This window comes from Anarhichas minor, unplaced genomic scaffold, assembly GCF_050575085.1.
Source record: "Anarhichas minor isolate MPS153535 unplaced genomic scaffold, ASM5057508v1 ptg000058l, whole genome shotgun sequence".
NCBI lineage: Eukaryota > Metazoa > Chordata > Actinopteri > Perciformes > Anarhichadidae > Anarhichas > Anarhichas minor.
This window is the reverse complement of record NW_027466504.1, coordinates 5,549,976-5,569,226: the sequence shown is the minus strand read 5'-3', so window position 1 is coordinate 5,569,226 and position 19,251 is coordinate 5,549,976. Positions and strand designations below refer to the sequence as shown.

Here is a 19,251-nt window from a genome sequence, read left to right as displayed (position 1 = left end):
AAGGGTGGAGGGTGGGGTTGAGATGAATGTGTGCTGCAGCCTAAAGATGAGATTGTATATATTTTTTACTGAATAAGTTATGTCGTTTTCAGCCAGTGGAGACGTGGCAGCCCGGACGCGCTTATATTCCCTCTCAGATAAACCTGCTGCTTCGTGGTTTCTTTTGTTTTGTTCTTTCCTGCAGAGTAACGTCGCCTCTTTCTCTCCACGTGTTCGATTCGGTACCGGAACACGCATGTATAGGCTGTACACGCTGTAAATAATCCCTGTTAAAGGACAGCTGGTTTTAACGACATCGCACACTTCTGTTTTTGGATTTGATTTTGAGGGAAGTTTCCTGATTCAGCTCGTCACACAGCGGGAGAAGAGACGGCACCATCGGTTATGTGGGAACTAAAGAGAGTATTATTGCTTCCGGGAAGGTTATTGGAAGAAGAAGATGAAGAAAAAAAAAACCACTTTGTATTATGAATAAATTATTTAACAAGCATTTTTGTTTTATCATGGGTTTTGTTTTAATGTATGGGCTTAATATAAATTAAAGATACATTCATGACTATCAATAATTTAATTTCATTATTGGCAACAATGATGCTTTTAGAGGATTCATGCCGATTTAACTTTGTTTTAGAAAAGTCTGGAGCGCAATACAAGGAACTCATAATAATAATGTCACGATACATGTTATTGATTAAGTGTTTTACATAAAACAGTCATTGTTTACTAAAAAGTAAAGTTAATTTAAAAAAAGAAATTGTCTACAGGTTCAACTTTGATTTAGATTTTTCCAATAATATATTTTCCATCAATTAACATAAAGGAGGAAATATTCTAGACACTTATTACTCAAATTATCTTTATTGTCATTATAGGCAGCTGTTATTTTTTACAAATCAAAGCGGAAAATGTCACTAAAAAGTCAGTCGGTCTGTTCTTTCAACAATGGATGCTTTTATTTTGCAGTGGTCTGAGTCAATGAGCTCTCTTGATGCCCAGCAAAGATGAGCCGTATATAGCTGAGGTCATCATTAATCAGCTTCAGCAGATTATAACGTTCATCGTGTTTTATGTAAACGGTTGACAGTAACGTGGAGACCCTGGACAGACGTGCTCCCCCTCTGTCTCTCAGCTGCTACTACATCTTTGTTGTGTTTTTAAATTTCGTATCAATGGCAGCTTCCTGCTGCGTGTCGTCTGGGTTCAGCCAATCAGGAATGAGCAGTCATGAAATCAAATGCCATTTAGGAATCTCTGATCAGACATGTATGACGAACACCTGCTGGCGCGTGATGAGGTTTCTAATGAAGAAAAATAAATAATACTTCAATAAATAATTATTATAGATACATTTTAAATGATCTCTTACTGTGAGCCAATATTCCAACAGCACAGACTGAATGATGCCGTTATTGTATTATTTTTCTTTTTAAAAATTTCTTTTGGTTTGATTATGATATATATATCATGTATTTTTTTATCCTTTATATAGTATATGTATATATATTTTTTTTTATAAGTTATAGGAGGTTCAAATTGGTTCAGATTCTGAATAGTTTAATTTTCTGGAAGGTTTAGTATCAAATGATGAAACATTATATTTATTATTTACATTGTACACATAAATTACACAACCAGTTAAAAATAGATTTCTCTCATCTACTCGTGTTAAAATGTCTTCTCGACTTCAGCCTAAATGTAAAAAAGGGCCTGTTGATTGGCTTAAACATTGCACATTAGTCAGCAAGAACGGGTAGTATTTTCTTAACTGAGCAAAAATATCGGCTACGGGAATATGAGCCTCTGTATATGAATAGAACATATCAATATCCCGAGTAAAGTCCATATCACCAACTCTAATCCTCCAGGAATATCGTTATTTTCAGTTCGAGGCCCATTTTAAGCCAATTAAAACTGGTGTCACAGATGAAAAACGAGCACAGGAGCGGTGTAATCCTCGCCCCTGTTCAGTCTATAACACCGCTGGAATAACACACTGAGCATCTCGTGGAAGGCTAATTAAAGAACACCCTGTTTTCGCAGAGGAGCTTTTATTTTGTAGTGAAGCGGTAAAATAACGAGGAAATGAGGACAAACAGCCGTTGAGCTCTAAAGTTTTTTTTTTTATTGCTTGAGAACTGCATCACCTACAGCAGAGGACCAGCCGTCCGGAAGGGGGGCTAGAATAAAATCTCTATATGCTTTTATTTTTAAGAAAATGGAGTGAAGGAAAAAACAGAAAAACTAAAAGCACTGTGGCTTATGCTCCTATAGTAACCCCACAATGACCAGCAGGAAGGAAAACAAGCAGGCTTTTTACAAAGAAGAAGAAATAAAATTTAACTTTGCCTATAAACCAAATCACCCAAGACAACATTAATTCTGCGGCAGGCACAAAATCATTTCACTTGCAGTGATTTAGATTCACGGAGGATCAATCTGACGGCTTCACACGCTCTGAAATGTGTAGTGTAGTAAATGGAATCGATCAAAAAAAAGAAACGCTGATCTCCGATCGCCTCTTTAATGCTCAACTTATTTTGCAATGAAGGCTGCTGAAGGCTACACACAAAACAAATACAAAAAAGTCTTCTCCCCTCCCCCTGCATTTAGAGTTTCTCTCTATCATTATTATTTTTTTGTTTACAGCAACACCTTTACCATCGGACTTGTCTATAACTCTTACACACTTCATTCCTGTGTAGGATACTTGGCACCATAATGCAGTAACAAAAATTAAAAACAAAAAAAAAAGTTAACATTTTAAGGATACCCAAGCCTATCTAAAAAATATCACATTCAGAACCATAATATTATAGAAATAAGTTAAGAGTAAGAATAATAATGACATAATGTGAGAGTGCTATGTATGTATATATGTATATAAATATATACATATACATATATACATATATATGAGACATTTTCTTATATACTTGCATGGTCTATGGCACTGCTTAAAACATTCTTGGATAGGCAATAAATCACGGAACAGCTCCTCTCCCCGCTGACTGATTCAAAGGTCACTGTGGCTGCAGGAACACCCAAACAGTCGCTCCGTCCGCAACTTCAGCATAAACATTTTGGTAAGAATCATAAATTATCTCTTTTTAAAAAGTACAGTATATAAAAGGAGATTCAACCGATGTGTCAGGCATGGCACTGTGTTGTGCACACGACGACAAAACAAAAATGTATTTTTATATATATATATATATATATATATATATATATTCATAAATATATATATTCATGAATATATATATATATATATATATATGTGTCTGTATATATATAAATTGTTGGAATGAACAGAAGGAGTTCCGTCTGTCCCGACAAAGGGACCACAACGTTTGGTCAGAAAAAGAGAACGGCACTAAAACCATCAACAACTCTATGTTATACTGTCCGATGTACAAATAAACCTAACCATATAGATATACAATGTTTTTTTATAGTTTTTTGTTTTTGTTTTTGCATTGCACTTTTCTTTTCTTAAAACACCTTACACACTGTGTGGAAAGTAGCTTCTATACACAGAGGCATACCTTAAAATGGCAAGTACGGTGTTTAAAAGCATGTAGTAGGACTGATTTCAATTAGAGTTTTGGCAATGAGGCTGTGGCATGGAGAAGAGTCCTTTTTTTCTCTCCTTTCTTTCTTCTTCTTCTTCTTCTTCTCTGGGGAATGGGGTTGCATGGCAACAGTGAGGTCAGCGATGTGTGTCTTGTCTGGAGCCGGGGCCCTCGGGTGCTCGTCCACATCCCAACAAGTGTTTTATGGAGAGAGAAGCCGGCTGGGGTCTTCTTACGGATGAGGTGTCAGGACAACTGCAACTGGTCAGCACTACCGAAAAACTTTGCCTAGGTTCTTCAGTGTATGCTTGTGCATGCGTGTGTGTGTGTGTGCGTGTGTGCATGGGTGTGTGTGTGTTGGTGTGTGTTGGTGTCCTGTCTCTCACAGAGGCGCTTCACGGAATATCTTCTCCCCCCTTTGGCAACACTTCCCTGTTGAGGAAGAAATATGGAGACATTTTTATTCATAAATACCAAGTAGTCATTTCAATCATAGAAACATAACCTGATGCAAACTTTTTTTTATTATTTTGTTATTAAAGCACAAGATGCAGCAAGTTTGGAAGTAAATGTCTTAAAATGACTGAAGCATTTTAATCATTTTTCCACTCATGATGTCTTATTTTAGTTTGTGCAAAGTCGTGATAAGATCAAGCAACTCAAAGCAAACAGCGGCAACAATGGTGGAGGAATTATAGTAAAGGAAAAAAATAAATGTCATATTTACCACGACATCACTGCACCACACAACACTTGTGCTTATTTGCATTAGGTTTACCTGCCCCCGCTGTTATTCGGAAGGACAGGAAGACGGGCTGGTATGGGAGGGAGACAGAGACAGAAACGCAGTTAAAAAAACAAACTTTGTTATTAATGCTCTCCGGGACAAGTGGCAGCTCCGCCCCTCTCCTCTCTCTGAGCACCGATGTCACGCGGGTTAAACTCACACACCAGTGCGGTGCATTTTTGGGCCCGCGTGCTAACGACATCGGACATTTTCTTAAACATAGCCGGCTGTGATTTTAGCGGCGGTGCGCGGCCGGGAGGTCAGGGCCTGCCCGGGTATCAGGTCACCTCGCACACACACGCTACTGTCTGCGTCACACTAAGGATTGATGAAAGGTCTGACTTGAGGCGCCTCTCTGACACGCCGGAGACTGGAGCGACGGTGTTAAACACTTTCTATACAGTCAGCTTTAAAAGAAAAGTCTCCGAGCTGCTCTGACTTCTCTTCCACTTCTTTAGATCGTGCTTTAAATACGCACCTTTAAATCAGGGCCGACTGCTGGGGGGGGGGGGGGGGGGGGGGGTGTAATTGTTGATCACACGGATGATGTCGGATGATAGAGCGCTGCAGGGATGATGTCGTTTTGTTGGCCAACCAGGAAGTTAGCATCGCACTGGTTCCCTCGACGACGGGGTTGGATTTTGGATTATTGCAGAAAATAAACTCAAACACAAGTTTTTGATACTTTGTGATCAACGAGATGATCTTCACACATGAACGCCACTTATAGGATCTGTGAAGCGTGAATGAAATTGGCAGAAGTTGAGCGCTAACGCGAGGCTATAAACAAACCTCAGCGGGCTTTAGGACTCATTCCTGCAGCGCTCTATTGGAAACCAGTGGTGTTTACTTGTGTATTTTACTGAAGTACAATTTTGACATACTTGCACTTTATTTGGGTATTTTCTATTTTTTCATTTCATGCCACTTAACATTTATACTACACATACTACAAATATTATACTTGTTACTCTACTACATTTATCTGACATCTGTAGTTACCGGTTACTTTTGACATGAAAACACATGTTCTGCTTAGACGATGTGATGCGGTACTATACTACTTATATATCCAGTAGTATTCAAAGTATCTAAATATTGGCTCCAAGTTGATGAACTACAACATTAAAATGCTCTCGCACGTGTTTTTTATTGATAAAATGGAATATTCTAGAACTGTGAAGTGAGTACTTTTACTTCTGATACTTTGAGTACATTCTGCTGATACTTCTGTACTTTTATTTAAGTAATATTTTGAATCTAGGACTTTATTTATTTATTTTCAGAACGCGGTATTTCTACTTTGTGGAAAATGGAGTTCTTCTGCAACTATTGCTGGAAAGTAAAGTTAAACTAATGAAAATAATGGCGCTTACACGTTACATAAGGAGACGTTTGTTGATAAAGGAGCCAAATTCAATGCTAAAGTTAAATAAAATCAATGCAGGTGCATCCTTCACGAACAATACGAGCCTCAAACAGTTGCGACACATTCCAGATGTAGTCTGTGACACAAACAGCTGTTTAGATGCACATGTCTTGAGAGAAGTCCGTCCTTTCCCATTTCTAGGAATCAGACTCACTGAATCAAATAACAATGAACAGTTTGATCACCACACAGTGAGGATGTTGTTGTTGTTACCTTGTGGTCCCCCATGCAGACGTTGGGCCCGATGTTATCATACACTATAGACTTCTCCTCGTTTTCAGGCTGCAGACACACAAAATCAAAAAAAGGTTTGGGGATGAAAACGAGCTGGGCGACATGGATGTTTGTTACATGCAAAGAGGGCTGTGCACCGCGCTGCAGGGAACACACACACACACACACACACACACACACACACACACACACACACACACACACACACACACACACACACACACACACACACACACACACACACACACACACACACACACACACAGGATGCAGAGTCAGCAGCACGGTGTTGGGTGTTTACACAGTACGTATCATTACATCACACTTGTCATGTTTTATGACACGTTCACGGGCGAGAAATCGATGCACCGACTTCATCAAGCGCAATTAGCGGTATTATACTGCGCTTTTCAAAATAAAAGTCCCCTGGAACCGCACCATGTCCATATCAACAGTGGCTCGTGGCTTCAGTCTTTTTCTTTACTTTTTTGTGTCCACAAATTGGACATTCAAATTAATTTGCAAAAACCTGCCAGAACAATGATCATTTGTTGAGGTACTAATAAAATCCTCATTATGTCAAACTGTGAATCTTCCATTTTCACACAATTTCTGGCTGATATATATTCTTTCTGACTCCGACTTCAGTTTGCAGAGTAGTACAAAGAGTTGGGGGACACATGTAAAATGAGCACCAGTGCAACTGTTAAGTAATTATGGGTTTATTATGCACTCAGACACTTAGTTCAGAGAATTGTAAGGGACAGCCATTAGTACAATAAAGCCAATTTACAGTGACCAACAGGAAGTGGATTTGTCTCAATTAGGTTGTACGATTGTTTAAGGGAACTTTATTGATGGGTTTATCATTCATGAATAACTCAGGAAACATCACAAACACCAGGATTCTCACCGAGCAGCGGCGGCGCAGGGCGGCTGATTTATGAAGAAACACAAGTGTGCATTGAGTTGAATGCACCTTTAGGAGCAGTTTGTGCATGGCGTGGTGAGGGGAGGGGGAGAAAAGCAGGAGTAATCTACAAAGTGGACATTTGCCTCTGGACCAAATAGTCCCCTCGCTGTAATCTAAGTGCCTATCTGAGGGAATCGTGTTTCAATATCACTCCCTGCACACAAAAGACGCCGTTGCCCCACTCGCACATGGATCTGCAGACTGAAGTATAAATCACACTTGTCTGGTTGAACTAAAGACTTTTTAAACAGCACACACACACACACACACACACACACACGCAGGCTGGCGGGTGCTACCGGTTGTGACTCGGTGAGCTGCAGAAGAAAGAGACAGAGAGCTCGAGAATGAACCATAAAGCGAAACCCAAATTAACTTCAGACCAATCCGGCGGTGGAAGCGGGTCAGCACACTGTGTGCCTCCACCTCACTCTACCTTTGCCGCCCCGGCCCCCCCGAGCCGCCGCCTCCGCCTCCCAAAAGCTGCGGATACATTCATCAAACGCACACTTGATAATTTACAAAGGCAGCATAAAATTGTGGATTTTGTTTTTTCAGGGCTGCGTAATCTTTAGACAGATAAACAAATTACCCGGGGGCCCCTCCGGCGGAGAGGGAGCGCTCGCTCGGCTAAACATTCATTACCGGCGCTCCCGGAGCTGGTGCCGCGCCGCGCAGCCAGCGGGCAACCTTTGGCGTGTTAGGGCTCGGCAAGCAGAAAATAACATGATGGCGAGTTAACCGACCGTGCCATGATAGATGACGCCCACAAACGTCGGGCTGTTTACGGGGGGGGCCCTATGTCTCAACAATCTGCGGCGCTCGGAGCCGGAGAGAGTGTAAGTGTGTGTGTGTGTGTGTGTTCAGTGAATCATCGGCCAATCTGTGAAACACACTAACTGTTCCACTCTGTCGCTGCATTACAAGCAATTAGCCGACGCTTGAGGGGGAGGAAAAGCAAACAACGGCCCAGCTGTGTGTGTGTGTGTGTGTGTGTGTGTGTATGTGAGAGAATCACCTTTTTACATAATTCTGACACATTAAGTGGGCAATAAGCTGGATGTGTTTTTACAGTCTTTGTTTTTCACAACTGTAATAAAGTGGTCAGTGTTCTGGCTTCGGTCAGTAAAGAGTGATTCACAATACGCCGCTGCATGACTTTCACACTTATTACCAGTATTTAAAATGCAAAACAAATAAGATAAATGGCAGTCACAACCGCTTCCCTTCTTATTTCTTATGTAAAACAGGTGACAGTAAAATGTGGGAAGACTTTGCCGAGCCGCATGGCGGATCTCTGAGTAATCCAGCACACAGCACCGAGGTGGCAGATTGGCTGGAGTTTACGTCGCGCCGGGACGGATTTGAAGCCGAGCGCGACTCTCCGAGGAAGGAGACGGATCTGTGGCTTTATGAAGACGACGACGGGGTTCGCTGGAACTCTATAAGTGATGGGATGTATGTACTGTCAGGGTGGACCCGGGGCTTAGCGCTCCAAATTAATATTCGCAGACACCTCATCCTTCCATCTGTGAAGAGACAGAGGGGGGCGGGGAGGGCTGATGTGGATCAAGGACGATAGAGTTGTAGAAATAAAATATATGTATATGAGGAGAGGCTTGAAATATGAAGGAATCAGACTTTTTAAAACGCAACCAAAGACCCACGAGTTGGGTCAGAGAAGCGTCAGGTTTGGGCTCACCTTTAAGACCAGGTCTCTGGCAGAGGGAGACAAGAGGATTCGGTCGCACCAGGCGGGGCATCTGGTGTTCATGTACTGCTTCCCCTGACTGCTGTCTTCACTGTACGGATAACTGAAAAGGCAATAGAAAAACACAATCAGTAAATAGTTTGTAGTCCAAGTAACAACTTTATTTTCTAGTAAAGTGCTGCAGGAGGAAGGAGACGAGAGGGGAAGGCCACGAGGAAGCAATAACTATGACTCGTATGAGGAGCGATAAAGATGAGCCGTCGCGTCATCCGCCTTATCACACATCGAAATGTTTCCCAGAGAGAACAGCAGCTCCCATAAGTATGACCAATCACCTGAGTCATCTCTTGTATCAACACACATGGCTGGCTCAATCAAAGCCATCTCTCTCTCTGCCAACTGTACAGGTTGTGAGCGAGAGAGAGAGAGAGCGATTCAGTCGGAGCGGGCCAGAGGGAGATTCAGTTGCCCATATGTGTAGCTCCATCCCTACACGGTCATCAAAAACGGATTAGGGCGCGGCGGCAAACGGCCGTGAGAGATTGTATCTCGGAACAGCAGGGAACAATCGCATGATTTAAGCGCGCCGGGAGCAGCAGATTTGCATTGTCGAAGGATTCAATTTGTGCCTTCGGGCTCATCAAAGTGCCTGAGATTTACACGCCACCAATCCAATTTGTTTGCGGTCGCTCATCAGGACGCGAGGCCCGGCTTACGTACTGTAATGCCGATCCAATTTGCTCCTCCAGTGCCACGCGCGCGCCAACCGTAGCATAACGCGGCAAGAGCGGCTCTTCTCCGAGGACGGCGATGTCCTAATGATTAAATAAACACACACACATCGGGGCCTTCGATTCATCACTCTCGCCAAGCTCCGCTGGCTTAATTGGACTTTGTGCAGAATGCATTTGCTTTGTATGGATATGTGTGCGTTCACTTCACTACAGCTGCTGGTCTATAGATACGAGCAGAATGTGCTCACAGATAACACACACTCTTCTGGTGGACTAATGCTAATAATAATGAACTTTATTTGTATAGCTTTGAGTGCTTTACAATAAAGGAAGATAGATTTTGAATGAACATGAAGAAAAATAGACTTCAGTGATGGTCATTTGAAACTTATTAAACTCCAAATATTTGACATCTTGTGCACAATCAATATTTGGTACCTTGGCATCTGAGGTACAGCCAGAAAAAAACACTAATATGTATAACATTTGATTATATTTTAAAAGAATTAAAGCAGTGAAAATAAGATGGAAAATAAAATAGAAATAAGATTAAAAATAAAAACTTTAGTCGAGGTTGTTTGAGGCAAACTACCCAACAAATGGCACAAATCCAACAATGCGTCCAGACTTCAATGTTTCATCTTAACAGAAATGATAAAGGGTTTAGGGGCGCCCCAGCGGTTAATTTAAAAACCGTGAACCGCAATGTCCCCAGTTTGCATGCAACGTGGGGACCTTTGTTTACACCCTTCTGTCCTCTGAAGCTCCACGTCACACTGATAACTCAGCTCAAAAGGAGGCCCGTGTCTTGTCGTGCATAATTGTAAAGGAGTGTTTACAGATTTTATTATCTATTTTACTTTTTGGGTGGCTTCAACTTCAGGCAAGGGACAATAAATGAAAATAAGCCTTTTAGATTAGCTCTGGCTCATTTACAGTTTGTTTTTCTTTCTGTTGATTAATGAGCGCTGTCCCACTGATGCGATGAAAAACTACAAAAACCTATGTATCTGTTCAGTTTGTACAGTTGTTACAGTACATATAGGCACATGTGTGTGTGTGTGCCACCACACACACACACACACACACACACACACACACACACACACACACACACGGAGCCCGCCCCCCCCCCCACCAGGTGTACAAACAGACCTGCTGAGAGCTACTTAGAGAAGTCCCCTGCCTCCAATTAGCATTAATAGCACTTAAACCATGGGGGGAAATGCATGGAGGTTTTTGGTATGCTAATCAAAAGGGCTAAAGGAGTGATCCCGGGATAAAAGAGAGCCCGAAGAATAGGATGAGTGAAACAGAGATAGACGAGGAGGCAGAGGAGAGGGGATAAAGACGGCTCAGACAGAAAGAGGCAGAGTGAGGAGTGGGAAAAGAGCAAAGTCTTCAAAGGGCTCTAGGAGCTGCTCCACTTCAGGGTGGCCTGAACGCTCTCCGCTTCCTGAGGGACGGTCCCGGGCCTCAAACGGCCTGTGAACAATCCCCCTATCAGGCACTCTGTTACGGCTTTATTGACTAACAAGCCTGGGGTCATTTTGGTGTTAAAGAGATTGAGAGAAAATCAAGTTCTCCCCCTCTCACCTCCTTCAAACAATGAACTCCCAGGCCTGATAGCAAACTCTCGCCCCCCCGAGCACAAAACTTTGCAACCGTTCAGTCATTTTCGATGACAGCCCGCCATTGTAAAAGCTGATTAAAAATACTCAATGGTGGCCATTAAGCGTCCCCGTGAGTGCAGGTATACAGGTTTGTTTCCTCCCTTTCTGTCTTCACCGCACCCTCCGCTGGCTCCGATGGAGATAACAAGTCTTAATGCGACGGCAAACAGTGGAATGGCGCGCTGGGGCCAAAGTGATTAATGTGTCCGATTAGCGAGCGCACAAACTTATCGGCGAAAGGTAAACGGTCCGAGAGGGCGTGTGGGCTGGAGGCCGTCAGCTCATATCAGGCCCTTATTGCCCGCAGTAAGACTAATTACACTAATTAATGGGCCAAGCTGATAACTCCCAACAATTGTGTGGCTGTGTAGGAGGGGGAGCTGCACTTAAAGGTATCCACACACGTATATGCAGAAGAAATAGACATGCAGACAGTGAAACAAGTGACTGGGAGTTGTGCAATAAAAGGAAATGAAGAAATAAAATAAGACAAGATGCAACCACGACTCAGATGTGGCAGTAAGAACACAGGTTCATTAAAAGACGAGTTCTGTGCCTTGAAGAGAGAATCATTTGGTGTGACACTTTGTCCTGATTGGATGCTGTTGAATCCACTGTGTTCTGTTACAGTTTAAGAAGAGCACCTCTCACTTCCTGCACTTAAAAACGAGAAAGAATTTCCCCAAGGGGACGAAATCGATGAAGTTCTTATACAGTAGGTCACGTACATTTTTTTGTCTTCAACCTAAAAAAAATGCCACAATACGCAGTAATTAATGACTTCACCAAGTCCAGTGTTTTTGAAACACTGTTGCACAAAGTTGTGTCTCAAAATCCACGCTGCACACTAACTCTACGCTCATTCTGAGTGCGTAAAGTGACAAAAGCATGTGTAATCAAAACAGTCAGCATGTAGACTGAGGCTACTAATGCACTGCATGCTGCATACTCAATCAGTGTGTTCTGCATACAATGAACAATAGGTGTGATTTTACCAGCAGAACGTTCACACTGAAGTATACTCGAGCGAAGGCCGGGCCGCTGTGTAATATAATTTGGATAAACAGATCACATACTGGGAATTGAAACAGTTACTTTCTTGCATGCAAACATATAAAAACTTAATAAAGTGACACACATTAACCATTTTTATACCGGCTCTAAATCCCACAAGATTGACAGCGGGTCTCAAGGCACTCAAGACGCAATGCATTGTGGGGCAGTTGAGTGTGTGCAGTAAGCTAATGTAGCATACATCCGGGCATTCCCAGCGTACACAGAACCAACATAGGATGCCGTGTGAACGCACTACACACTCACTCAGCATGAATAGTTTGTCGGTATGCTAATTCCAACACAGCCTATAAAACCTTTCATTTTTGAGGGCGTTGCTGATGGACACTATCCTCCCACAATGCACTGCACAAAGGGAAATTCAGGAGCTGCTCTCAACTTGTGAAGAAACAAAACTAATTGTGGATGGTGAGGAAATAAGCTCCAGGAAAACCTCAGAAACAAACGACCAAATATAAATACGCCGCACATCCAACAGGCCGAGTTTAAAACATTATACTTATTTATTTTGTTTACGGCAAATAATAAACTTCCATGCTACAACATGAAAACGTGACAAGTTTAAAGTTTGAGACGTCTGACCGGCATCAGTGTCGGATGACACTGACGCTGCTGATGAAATATTTGTCTTGGCAGTTACAGTTTCTATTACAGCGATCACCTGTTGTGTAAAGTTGACGTAAGAATACTCCCCCCTCCCCCCCCCCCTCCGTTTGCCCCTCCACTCTTTTGTGTTTTGCCGATCACATCCGAGATGATGGGTGTGTGTGTGTTTGCGCTCGCACGTCTGGACCCTCTGGCCCCATCGAGAGCTCATTCATTCATGCTTGGTTTGGGGTTTAATGTTTGACCTGGCTGCTGACACATTACTCACAACGTGTTCCGGGCCGCTGTCAGCTTGTTTGTCTTGCAACAGTAAAAAAAAAAAAAAAACTGCCGATGTGAGCTCCGGCCCTACCTGCGGTGTGTCACTCGGGAGAGGCTGTCGCGACACACGCATTGCTGTGCCATACCAGCTACCGTAGCTGTACACTCACTTTATCTTAACAAGACTTAAAAGAAAAGAAAAAAAGATTCAAACAATAAATAGCTGTGAATTAAATGTGACTTAAGAGATTTTGTTGGACCAGACTACCAACCTGCATCCCCAAGACCAGACACCCGGTCCTTGCCAGACTTCCTTGTCCCACATTCTCTTATCGCTCCATCAAAAGCTATTACCTTGTTCCACATAATGGCAAATAAGTGACAGGCCAAACAGTGGGCTAGTCTGGTGCTCAGTATTTAATGAGGGCAATATAAACTTGGGAATATAGGAAGGGCGGGAAGCCAAAGATAAAAGTCATAGTAACAGTGGCTTTAGTTCAAGGGTGGCGAAGAGCATCATGGGATAATCAGAGTGGCTAAAAAGCCAGAAACTGCGGGGTTTCGAGTGACTCGCCGCCTCTTACAGCCATGTTTGTTTGCCGTTGTCAGGGGAGGCTTGGCAAAACACAACATACACACACACACATGCACAGATTCAAAAAGATCAGCCAAATGCTATCAATAAAGCTGAATGTTTGCCTCAGTTTGTCGAGCTGGGAGGCTCGCAGGCACAACATTGGCACAACGCAGTACAAACAAGAGCGAAATGCCACCGGCGGCTCATGGCTGTGAGCCTGCTGGGGTTCAGCTACGGCGCGCTCCGCCTTTCAGCTGCTCCAAAACCAAGACGGGACGACGCAGATGGCGTCCGTTGCATCCTCTCCGCCACCGCGCAAGCTCGCTTTCTAACAAAGCCCCCCCTCTTCAGTGGCAAGACGAGAGGCGATGACACATGACAGCGGACCGTCTTCGGCTGATCACCGCCAACAATGGCCCCTCATCATTTTCACGGGCTCTCCAGCAGTTACAATGATGGATGCGCTGATGGGCTGTAAAACAATGTCCCCCGTTGAGCAGATCGGACCCGCAAGCGCTGAGTCCTGCGGCCGCACACACTCAGAGAGGCTCGGACGCGGCACTCTGACCAAACGTTGTCGTTTGAGCGCGTCGGCGCTCCTTAAATGGAGCCACGCAGAGCGGAGAACAAGAGGGCCCGTTCATGTGGGATGCAAACACGTGGGGCTATAGGACTAATGTATACACAGTCGAACACACAAATGCACAGGGTGACATCATCCGTACAGGCCTTCAGAGGCCAGGCGTGTTGTGTGAAGAGCGTTGTTCACGGAACAAAGAGCGTCCCTGTGTGCGGGAGGGCCATCTGTGTGAGCGCTTCCTATGAGCTCGAGACGAGCCTCGAGGAACTTCTCCACCGACCCCGACGATTCTCTCGTATGTACTTATTAGCTTTTATTGAGGAGCTGGCGGGGAGCCACTCCATGTCACTTGACCAGAGTTTCTCTCTCAGCTGAAGGGCGAAGTCATTCTGCCTGGCAGCAGCTTTCGACCCCCCCCCCCCCCCCTTCCCATGAACCTGCGAATCTTGGGAGCTTTTCTTCCAGCAGGCTGGTCGTTTTATGTTTTGGCCTGTCCTTCGCAGCAGCTGTTTTTGGGAAATGTACGCCAATGGGCCAATGTTGGTCGCAGGGTGCTTCCCAAACGAGTGGAGACGCAACTGTTTATCCGTTTCTACCACCTCGCTGGCCTCACCTCCCGACCCCTGGGAATCACGCTCTGCCTGGTGTCTAGACTTGACAAACACAGATACGAGGCGCTGGAGCCACGCTGCTGCCTCTAGCACCTTCCCATCGTTCTCTCTATATGTACTTAAAGAGACGTTCGGCTGAGCTTTGCAAATTCCAGAACTGTACATTTTTAGGTTTTTGGCAGCCTAAGGTACGTAGTAAGGTGGCAGCAAGGCTATTCATAAACTTTCACTTGAGCTATTCATTTGTTTTTGTTGCATTTAGGTGTATTGATGTGGCTTTGCATTGTTAATCATGCTAGCAGCTTTGTGTCGGTCGGTCCACCACTTTGGTTTAGATGGATTTCGATGACATTCATGCTCCCCAGAGGATGAATCCCTTTTGCTTTGGTGATCTCCTGACTTTTCCTCTTTTGCCACATCAGCTCAAAATGTAATAGCACATGCAAAATGTGTTTGCATGCTAACATGCTGGTGAATATGTTAAACACACCTGCTAAACGTCAGCATGACAGCATTGACGTTGTGAGCATGATAGCATGTTGACATTAGCATGTAGCTCAGAGCACCAGTGTGTGCAAGCCTCACGGAGCCGCCTTCACGGCTGCAGACTCTCAGTCTTGTTTGGTTAAGTTTGCACTGGTGTAGTTTTGGTGTTAAGATTCTATCGATCAATCTCATGTCTTGTATAATATCTGGATGTTTCTCACTTTACCGTGTCATCGGCTGGATTAGTGTGTGTGTTTACAGATCCATAAATAAAGCAGACGACGTGAATCATAAAAAGGCATCTGACCATGGCCGTAAGAACACCATCAACCACCATTCTGTGCCCATATTTTTCTCAGCTGGCCAACAATCCTACATTTCCATGCTGTACCTTGCCAGTACCCACATGTTTTGTACTATATGTATTTGTACCTCGTCTCCTCTCTCCCACCTTTACAAACAGACCCATGGGACATCTTCTCTGCTCCGGACTTTTCCCATCTTTCCTCCTACGAACGTCGCACAACGTTCCACACCAACTCCCCGCTCTGAAATCACTCATGATTTGCCCATCGATGGAGTTGTACCACTGCTCTGATGTCACTCAAAATCTCCCTCAAAGCCCATTCCCAGTAACCAGGTTACAGGCAGAATGCATTCTTCCACGGTTCCCTCATTGTCCACTGCATTTCCTCCCGAAGCCGGGGTCCCGATTCAATTTTTGCATCGATCTCGCGCAAAAAAAAGGGCAAAGAAATCAGATCAGAGGAGTACTAAAAGCTTTCCCTTAAATCAATCAAAATACATGAATAAGTTACTGGTGCCTTAGTATGTTTTAGGGGATATTACCTTAGTTATGCCATTTCAAATATGAAATCAAAAGTACCATAATGCATAATAAAACTTGCCATTATTTTCAGTCAAACGGCCGTGCAGCAGGCAGCCTATGCAAAGATAATGACCAGATGGTTGGTTGCAGTACCCCGGATTGAAACACAGGAGAAACTGTGTCTGAATAAACGATTGCTTTCTAATCAATGGGCTCATCTATTCTCTCCCAGCACACATGTTGAGAAAGCTAGTACCCAAACATGGGCTCCCGTGTACGAGTGTGCATGAGTCGTCCTGCAGCAGCCGACTGGCTCCAGGTCCAACTGTGACAAGGCCCGGGCAAATTCCTCACCCCGGTGCCCAAGCACTTAGGACTTGTCATGGCCAACTTTGACAGACGGCTTTTTAAAAAGGGAAGAGATGTGCACTTTACAGCTTGCAGCGACGCAGGGGGAAGAATTTGTGTGCGCGCTTGCGGCAACAGAGATGCATATCTATTCCAAAAAAAGAAAAGAAAGGGAGCTGCTGGCCAGGAATGCTTCAGCTGTAGTAACAAAAAATAGAAAGCTGGAGATACAATCTTCTGAGGCTATCGCTACGTGTGTACATCAGTCACTTTGTGTTATCCAGCCCTTAGTTCAACCTTGACAGCGTGTCTCATTTCGTGACAACTTCTCATCCACCGCCGGGACGACGGACGGAATTAACTCGCAGATGAAATGTGTGTGACTCGTATTGATTTATAGATTTCAACAAAAGTTTGAGCGCGTGTGAGCGCATGAGTGTGTGTGTGTGTCAGTGAGGGTGTGTTCCGGTCAGCCTGCATTTCACAAAAAAAGAAGAAAAAAAAAAAGAGCAATAACCTCACAGATGGCGAGGGGCCGGTCCAGAGCAGGCTATGTGATGGAGAACAATCGTTGAGGCTTGATTGCTCAAGGAGCACAAGGCAGAACTGACAGGGGGAGGGGTACTAGGATATGTGTGTGTGTGTGTGTATGCATGAAGTGGGAGGAGGGGGGTTGTTTAAGTTTAACTAGGCCACTGCTACCCATTACAAGCCTGACAATGATGTGGCTTGTCGCGCGCACAGAGTAGATCAAATCAAATTTCATATGCTGCTCCCGGGGCTTTCATCTGTTTGATTCATCATCACCTCAAGTGTGTGGAAATCATTTGTATTCTTCGGCGGTGGCGCATTCATTCCTCCCCGCGGAGGGATGATTCAGTATTATATGGATAGGTGCAAAAGTCAGCCGGTGTGAAAGGACAATAAATCCACCTGTCACTTATGCAAAGTGATGTAAATGGGGTCCCTGATTAAGACACAGAGTCATTTAAAAAACAGCGACTGGCAGAACCTTGACACATGCACTCTCTCACACACACACTGTCTGTTTCACACACGTATGCACACACACACAAACCTTACACTAAAAGCCACTCACACACACGCTCCGATAGCTCTATGTATCTCACTTTCTCACACACACACGCACACACACACACGCACACGCACACACACACACACACACACACTAAAATCCCCCGCCGCCCCTCGCCTGCCACTAGAGCAGTTTATCAAGTAATTATTGTTTGATTACAGCGTTTCATTATCTGCACTGATTGAGTCACAACCGGCGGCAAAGGTCAAGCGCCATTAACGCACCGCTCCCCGAAACATATTTCCACGCCGGCCGCGTGTTTGCCCTCCCTCTCCTCTGAAAGGGCTAATTGCAAATGCATTTGTTTGAGGAAGAGGAGAGGAGACCACCCCGCTCCGGTCTCCCCCAAGTCCCACTGAGACGGAATATCAATGCCGCCCAAAGAGCAGCGACACACACACACACACACACACACACACACACACACACACACACACACACACACACATGCATATATGGAAAAACATACACATGGGAGAAGGTTTGGGACCATTTCCAATCATACTTAACAACTGATACCCGTCAAAACACGGGTCCAACAGCTTTCATAAAACCATTTCGGACAATAAGGGGGTGATTAACTGCTTCTGATTTTACATATTAATAATGAGTCCCTATGGCCAGGATCTGGTCAGCGTAGTCGCTGCATTTACCAACAAGTGACGGCACCGTGTGGGTGAAAACTCATAAAAACCATCTCTGAATTTGGTGATTTTGAAATGTTACAAATAAAGTCTTCAATCATAATTTGAGAAAATTGTTTTAGGCATAATAAACCAATAAAAAGCTCATTATTCCTTTCAGAAAATGTGTTTGTGCGCCCCAAGACTTGCCGTTGTGCTATTAAAATTAAAATCACTCTTATAGAGCCCTGAAAGGGCCACATCGCTCATTAAGCAGAAAACAACACGACTAGATCGGGAGATCACCAACAATCATAAAGATCATGAATGTCTGCATCAAACTGCATGAAGATGTTGTGACATTTATCTAAAAGAAAGTTAGGGGATCACCAATTCGGTAGGATTCATCCTCCGGGGACCATGAAATTGCCGTACCTAGACGCGTTAGAGTGGCTAAAGACAACTTACGGACCTGATATCATTGCACGAGGTGCCGACAGTAGCAGAAATCAGAGAGTAAAGGAATGATTTAGGCGTGAGTGTGTGATGTAAGCTGGCTCCATACCTGGGTGGGAAGGAGATCTCCAGTTCATGCAGCCGATCTTTGAACACCGACAGCTCTTTGTCGTACTCTAAAAGCTGTAGCAAGAAAAAGGAAAAAAAAAGAACTTTACATTTTTTCAAAAACATTTTTGATCAAGGGGAAAGTCAACAAAGCCTGAATGCTCTTTTCCAGCTTTGCCCTTCTTTACATTCACACAGTTCACACATCCCCCTCCAACAGTGTTCCACTGTGGGCCTCTGAGCAGTTGCAGCTTTGCCAAATACGAATATGGTCCAAATGGTGTTTATTTAGGGTTCAAACTGACTATTCCCCAACAACCAGACACATGCCAAGACAATTCAAGGACGATTCGAGGCCTCTTCCGATTCAGACAGTTTAATTCCATTTCTGATATTAACTGGACCTAGAAGTCTGTACTCTTCTATCAACAGTCTCAGTCTCAGTGAGGGGTGGCTGAGAATAAACTGAATGAGAGTTTAGGG

At 44.0% G+C, this 19,251-nt stretch overlaps 1 protein-coding gene across 5 annotated transcripts in view; it reads right to left on the bottom strand.

Moving 5' to 3' along the window:
* Window positions 1–2,099: 2,099 nt before the first annotated feature.
* Window positions 2,100–19,251, bottom strand: part of inpp5a (inositol polyphosphate-5-phosphatase A) — a 134,358-nt gene continuing 117,206 nt past the window's right edge. For 3 of the 5 annotated variants that reach the window (XM_076076601.1, XM_076076596.1, XM_076076599.1), the window contains 5 exons: window positions 18,770–18,843; window positions 8,698–8,809; window positions 6,002–6,070; window positions 4,351–4,387; window positions 2,100–4,004 (listed from right to left, as the gene is read on the bottom strand). In XM_076076601.1, the coding sequence (XP_075932716.1) occupies window positions 3,955–4,004; window positions 4,351–4,387; window positions 6,002–6,070; window positions 8,698–8,809; window positions 18,770–18,843 (342 nt within the window). In that variant the 3' untranslated portion in view covers window positions 2,100–3,954. Of the gene's footprint in view, window positions 4,005–4,299; window positions 4,388–6,001; window positions 6,071–6,728; window positions 8,525–8,697; window positions 8,810–18,769; window positions 18,844–19,251 lie in introns of those variants that run through there. The other 2 variants (XM_076076597.1, XM_076076600.1) reach the window with 2 other exon arrangements.